The 7,500-nt window shown below is 39.4% G+C and overlaps 2 protein-coding genes across 2 annotated transcripts in view; one reads left to right on the top strand and one right to left on the bottom strand.

The window, feature by feature from the left end:
• Nucleotides 1-605: 605 nt before the first annotated feature.
• Nucleotides 606-7,500, top strand: part of sarm1 (sterile alpha and TIR motif containing 1) — a 17,236-nt gene continuing 10,341 nt past the window's right edge. Inside the window, exons 1-2 of the mRNA XM_062068100.1 lie at nucleotides 606-1,773; nucleotides 6,505-7,123. Of these exons, the coding sequence (XP_061924084.1) occupies nucleotides 1,310-1,773; nucleotides 6,505-7,123 (1,083 nt within the window). The 5' untranslated portion in view covers nucleotides 606-1,309. The remainder of the gene's footprint in view (nucleotides 1,774-6,504; nucleotides 7,124-7,500) is intronic.
• Nucleotides 5,878-7,500, bottom strand: part of slc46a1 (solute carrier family 46 member 1) — a 28,403-nt gene continuing 26,780 nt past the window's right edge. Inside the window, exon 7 of the mRNA XM_062068103.1 lies at nucleotides 5,878-5,964. The gene's annotated coding sequence lies outside the window, so the exon portion shown is untranslated. The remainder of the gene's footprint in view (nucleotides 5,965-7,500) is intronic.

Below are 7,500 nucleotides of genomic sequence, written 5' to 3'. Positions count from 1 at the left end.
GATGGACTTTGCATAAAAAGTGAAAACATGTCTTCATGGACATTTTTATCAGGGGTAAAATTTAAAATAAAACATTATTGGTATAAAAAAAAAGTGAACACGTTCTACAGTTTTATTCCAGTTTTCGTAGGCTCCGAGTCCGACTATATGAAAGATTCAGTTTTTGACATAAACTTAAACCAAACGCTTGCTTTGGTTTTATTTTACCGTCTCGATCAGTGGAGTCACATTTAAACATTTTGGATATTTTCTTCTTCTCTCAAATTGCCCTTTGCCTTGGGACGGTATAGCTCTGTTGGTAGAGTGGCCGTGCGAGCAACTTGAGGGTTCCAGGTTCGATCCCCGCTTCTGCCACTGCCGTTGTGTCCTTGGGCAAGACACTTTACCCCCCTGCTCCCAGTGCCACCCACACTGGTTTAAAAATATAACTTAGATATTGGGTTTCACAATGTAAAGCGCTTTGAGTCACTAGAGAAAAGCGCTATATAAATATAATTCACTTCACTTCACTTCACTTATACCAAAAATACCAATTTTTTTAATTAATTTTTTTACTTAAAAACTTACGTAAGCTTTTTTGATCAAATTATGTCACAGTTTTCAAAAATGTGAATTTTTAATATATTTTTACATGAGTTATTTTTCTTATCAAAATATATTTAAAATGGTCAAAATAATACAAAAAAAATTGTGTTTAGTACGACAGTTTTCTTAGATTTTTTTTTCTCCAAAAGAAGTTTAAAAAAAATAAAAATGCACTTTTAAAATGTAAGGACTTTTATGGGCTTTAAAGATACAACATCGATTGTCTCTAAAGGGTCAAAAAACACAATAAAACAATTCCCTTATTGTCTTGAGAAATATAACCTATAACAAACATGGCTTAATAACTCATTTTTAATAACAATATAACCAAATAACAGAATTCGATACTGATGTCACCCTTGGTATCGACACGGTGGAAATCTGTATTGGCCCGTCCACCGCAAGTGCGGAGAGAGCATTTCTCCGGAGGATGCTGATCGCAGTGACAGGTTGTTTTATGTACGGCTTGTCTTTATTTTCTCTATTTTTATTGTAGTTTGAGGCCAGTAAAGATGGATTTGTGTTGAAAGTGTAAAATTGTTGTTGTTTTTGTTTGCGTCGAAGACAAAATGGATGTTTTTATTGATCACGTTCCTAACCTCGAGCTCCTTCCTGCCATGGATGAAGAGGTGATTATTTAGCAGCGAGCTGTCACTCGGATGTGTTTTCGGGCACCGAGCACGCTCCGTTGCACAAAGAACCGCACCGTCGCTCAGGCCGGTACATGTTCTTGTCTCTGACGGTGTTCCTGTGGAGGATCTACCGGCATTGGATCGCCATGTTCAGCTCCGACCGGCTCACGGTGCCGGAGTACGTCAGCCGGCTCCAGCGAGGCAAGAGCGGCTCGGGCCCCGAGCAAAGACCGGTGTCTCCCGGGATTCAACCCGAGGTGCGGGCGGTTCTGGACACGTCACTGCCCGCCTTGCGCTGCGCCATCCAGCGGCTCAAGTCCGCTAAAGGGACGTCCGATTCCGACGAGACTCGCAGGGCCGTGGCGGAGATCTTCCAGCTGGTGGAGGAGGCCTGGGTGCTCCCCGGCGTCGGGCGGCAGGTGGCCGAGGAGATCTGCAACAGGATCCGCCTGGATGGAGGTCTGGAACTTCTCCTGCAGCTCCAACAAACACCGGCCGTGGACATCACCTACGAGTCCGCCAAGCTGCTGGAACAGATCCTGGTGACCGAGAACAGGTACTGCACGTCACTACATTAGGTACACCCGGTCAGCACATTAGGTACACCCGGTCAGCACATTAGGTACACATGGGCAATATATTAGGTACACCTTGTCAATACATTAGGTACACCTGGTCGATACAGGTGCACCTGGGCAAAACATATGTACACCTGGTCAATACATTAGGTACACCTGGGTACTACATTATAAGTTCATCTGGTCAATACATTAGGTACACCTGGGTACTACATTATAAGTTCATCTGGTCAATACATTAGGTACACCTGGTCAATATATTAAAGACACACTTATACCGGTCAATACATTAGGTACACCTAGTAAATACAATATGTTCACATGGTCAATGCATTAGGTACACCTCTTCACTAATCAAACCATTCGGTACACCTCTGCCGGTCAATGCATTAGGTACACCTAGATTCTGGTCAGTACATTAGGTACACCTGTATTTTGGTCAATTCATTAGGTACACCTGTATTTTGGTCAATACATTAGGCACACCTATATTTTGGTCAATACATTAGGTACACCTGTATTTTGGTCAATACATTAGGCACACCTATATTTTGGTCAATACATTAGGTACACCTGTATTTTGGTCAATACATTAGGTACACCTGTATTTTGGTCATTTATTTATTTATAATACATTAGGCACACCTATATTTTGGTCAATACATTAGGCACACCTATATTTTGGTCAATACATTAGGTACACCTGTATTTTGGTCAATACATTAGGTACACCTGTATTTTGGTCAATACATTAGGTACACCTGTATTTTGGTCATTTATTTATTTATAATACATTAGGCACACCTATATTTTGGTCAATACATTAGGCACACCTATATTTTGGTCAATACATTAGGTACACCTGTATTTTGGTCAATACATTAGGTACACCTATATTTTGGTCAATACATTAGGTACACCTGTATTTTGGTCAATACATTAGGCACACCTATATTTTGGTCAATACATTAGGCACACCTATATTTTGGTCAATACATTAGGTACACCTGTATTTTGGTCAATACATTAGGTACACCTGTATTTTCGTCAATACATTAGGTACACCTGCATTTTGGTCAATACATTAGGTACACTTGTATTTTGGTCAATACATTAGGTACACCTGTATTTTGGTCAATACATTAGGTACACCTGTATTTTGGTCAATACATTAGGTACACTTATATTTTGGTCAATACATTAGGCACACCTGTATTTTGGTCAATGCATTAGGTACACTTATATTTTGGTCAATACATTAGGCACACCTGTATTTTGGTCAATACATTAGGTACACTTATATTTTGGTCAATACATTAGGCACACCTGTATTTTGGTCAATGCATTAGGTACACCTGTATTTTGGTCAATACATTAGGCACACCTGTATTTTGGTCAATGCATTAGGTACACTTATATTTTGGTCAATACATTAGGCACACCTGTATTTTGGTCAATACATTCAGTACACTTATATTTTGGTCAATACATTAGGTACACTTATATTTTGGTCAATACATTAGGCACACCTGTATTTTGGTCAATGCATTAGGTACACCTGTATTTTGGTCAATACATTAGGCACACCTGTATTTTGGTCAATACATTAGGTACACCTGTATTTTGGTCAATACATTAGGCACACCTGTATTTTGGTCAATACATTAGGCACACCTGTATTTTGGTCAATGCATTAGGTACACTTATATTTTGGTCAATACATTAGGCACACCTGTATTTTCGTCAATACATTAGGTACACCTGCATTTTGGTCAATACATTAGGTACACTTGTATTTTGGTCAATACATTAGGTACACCTGTATTTTGGTCAATACATTAGGTACACCTGTATTTTGGTCAATACATTAGGTACACCTGTATTTTGGTCAATACATTAGGTACACCTGTATTTTGGTCAATACATTAGGTACACTTATATTTTGGTCAATACATTAGGCACACCTGTATTTTGGTCAATGCATTAGGTACACTTATATTTTGGTCATACATTAGGCACACCTGTATTTTGGTCAATACATTAGGTACACTTATATTTTGGTCAATACATTAGGCACACCTGTATTTTGGTCAATGCATGAGGTACACCTGTATTTTGGTCAATACATTAGGCACACCTGTATTTTGGTCAATGCATTAGGTACACTTATATTTTGGTCAATACATTAGGCACACCTGTATTTTGGTCAATACATTCAGTACACTTATATTTTGGTCAATACATTAGGTACACTTATATTTTGGTCAATACATTAGGCACACCTGTATTTTGGTCAATGCATTAGGTACACCTGTATTTTGGTCAATACATTAGGCACACCTGTATTTTGGTCAATACATTAGGCACACCTGTATTTTGGTCAATACATTAGGCACACCTGTATTTTGGTCAATGCATTAGGTACACTTATATTTTGGTCAATACATTAGGCACACCTGTATTTTCGTCAATACATTAGGTACACCTGCATTTTGGTCAATACATTAGGTACACTTGTATTTTGGTCAATACATTAGGTACACCTGTATTTTGGTCAATACATTAGGTACACCTGTATTTTGGTCAATACATTAGGTACACTTATATTTTGGTCAATACATTAGGCACACCTGTATTTTGGTCAATGCATTAGGTACACTTATATTTTGGTCAATACATTAGGCACACCTGTATTTTGGTCAATACATTAGGCACACCTGTATTTTGGTCAATGCATTAGGTACACTTATATTTTGGTCAATACATTAGGCACACCTGTATTTTGGTCAATACATTCGGTACACCTGTATTTTGGTCAATGAATTAGGTACACCTGTATTTTGGTCAATACATTAGGTACACCTATATTTTGGTCAATACATTAGGCACACCTATATTTTGGTCAATACATTAGGCACACCTGTATTTTGGTCAATACATTAGGTACACCTGTATTTTGGTCAATACATTAGGTACACCTGTATTTTGGTCAATACATTAGGTACACTTATATATTGGTCAATACATTAGGCACACCTATATTTTGGTCAATACATTAGGGCCTAATGTATTGACCAAAATATAGGTGTGCCTAATGTATTGACCAAAATACAGGTGTATGTATATTGCCTAATGATTAGGCACACCTATATTTTGGTCAATATATTAGATACACCTGTATTTTGGTCAATACATTAGGTACACCTGTATTTTGGTCAATACATTAGGTACACCTGTATTTTGGTCAATACATTAGGCACACCTGTATTTTGGTCAATACATTAGGTACACCTGTATTTTGGTCAATACATTAGGCACACCTGTATTTTGGTCAATACATTAGGTACACCTGTATTTTGGTCAATACATTAGGCACACCTGTATTTTGGTCAATACATTAGGTACACCTGTATTTTGGTCAATACATTAGGCACACCTGTATTTTGGTCAATACATTAGGTACACCTGTATTTTGGTCAATACATTAGGCACACCTGTATTTTGGTCAATACATTAGGTACACCTGTATTTTGGTCAATACATTAGGCACACCTGTATTTTGGTCAATACATTAGGTACACCTGTATTTTGGTCAATACATTAGGCACACCTGTATTTTGGTCAATACATTAGGTACACCTGTATTTTGGTCAATACATTAGGCACACCTGTATTTTGGTCAATACATTAGGTACACCTGTATTTTGGTCAATACATTAGGTACACCTGTATTTTGGTCAATACATTTAGAACAGTGGTGTCGGAAAACAGAAATGATATCCATTTCGGTCTCCGATTGTTTCAGAATTTTCATAAAAGGATTTTTAAAAAAGCTTTTTTTTTGTTTGTAGAAATACATTTTTAAAAGAGGTTTTTTAAGCCATGTCTGTACGAATATGTCCTACTTGCTGGGGTCCTCTGGTAAGGGCAAGGTCATCCCTTCTATTCTAAGGCTGTGTGAAAAAAGCGAGGTAACTATAAATGAAGATGAACAAAGTAATCTACAAGAAGGACTAAACACAAACAGTACTAAGACCAGCGAGAAGACCAACCTGTCTTAAGTCCAGCACAAAATGGTGTCTCTCCATATACGCTTTTGTCCATCTTGTTGCCTCACCTTGGCAGAGGTTGAAACCGAAAGTTACCTTGGCAAAATCACACCCCAAAATCTGTAACGGAATCATGAGTTGTTGTCAGATTCCACACCCTGGTATCAGAAAACAGGTACTGGACAATACATTAGGAACATTATCAGCATATTTCATAACACAGTATCGCTAATTCCACCCTGCTGTGTTCATTCTATGATCCTTCCTCTTCCTCCCTGCTGTGTACCACTAGAAATAAATGCTCCATGTGAGATTCCTTGGTGATAAACATCTATTCTGAGCGGATGAGATTATGAAAGTGCCTTCGGGGAGAAGAAACCACAAGACTCAATGTGTGTAACTCCAGAAGCACTTCCTGTCTGGAGGCGTCGCGGGTATCAGAAAACGTCGATTCTCTGTCCTGTTCAATGTCACTAGTGGGACACAAACAGCAGCTTTTTCATGAACCACCCGACTAAACGTCTTTGTAAAGTTGTATTATTGTGTAAAGACCTTGATGAAGAGATGCCTGGTGGGATACACTGTGGTGGTCTGACTCCACAAGCATGCTTGGTTGACATCATTTTGGTAGACTTTCAGGTGTGGTCTTCCTGCCTGCAGGGATTACGTGGCCCGACTGGGGCTAGGAGTGATCCTCAACCTGACCCGGCAGCAGGAGGACGCCCAGCTGGCTCGCAGCGTGTCGGGGATCTTGGAGCACATGTTCAAGCACACGGAGGAGACGTCGGTCCACCTGATCAAAAACGGCGCCCTGGACGCTCTGCTGTACTGGTGCCGAGGCACCGACCCCACCGTGCTGCGCCACTGCGCCGTGGCCTTGGCCAACTGCGCCATGTACGGAGGCCACCGCTGCCAGAGGTGGATGATCGAGAAGCAGGCGGCCGAGTGGCTCTTCCCCCTGGCCTTCTCCAAGGAGGACGAGCTCATCCGCTTCCACGCCTGCCTGGCCGTCACCGTGCTGGCCGCCAACAAGGAGATCGAGAAGGAGGTGGTGAAGTCCGGCACCTTGGAGCTGGTGGAGCCGTTCATCACCTCGCTGGATCCGGACGACTTCGCCCGCAGCTTGTCGGACAGCGCCGACTGCATGCAGGGGAAGACGGCGGCCGACCTGCAGCACCTCCTGCCCTTGCTGGACGGAACCCGGCTGGAGGGGAAGTGCATCGCCGCCTTCTACTTGTGTGTCGAGACCAGCATCAAGTCTCGCCAACGCAATACCAAGGTACCAACGGCACCTCGCAATATGAGTGGATTCACAATCGATTCTTGATTAACCAGGATCCTAAAATAGATTATTGGTAACAAAAAAATATATATATAAATTGTAAAATAAAAAAAATAAAAAAAACAATAATAATACAAAAAAACAATGCATATATGTATGTGCATATATTTTATTATTATTTCTAAACATATATATATTTATATATATATATATATGTATATATATATATATATATATATATATAAATATATATATACATATATATAAATATATATGTGTACATATATATATATATACATATATAAATATATATATACATGTATAAATATATATATATGTTTAGAAAAAATAAATCAAATATATGTACATACATA

This window comes from Entelurus aequoreus, linkage group LG13 (assembly GCF_033978785.1).
Source record: "Entelurus aequoreus isolate RoL-2023_Sb linkage group LG13, RoL_Eaeq_v1.1, whole genome shotgun sequence".
Lineage (NCBI taxonomy): Eukaryota > Metazoa > Chordata > Actinopteri > Syngnathiformes > Syngnathidae > Entelurus > Entelurus aequoreus.
The sequence above is the reverse complement of the archived record's forward strand: the minus strand, read 5'-3'. Positions and strand labels throughout refer to the sequence as shown.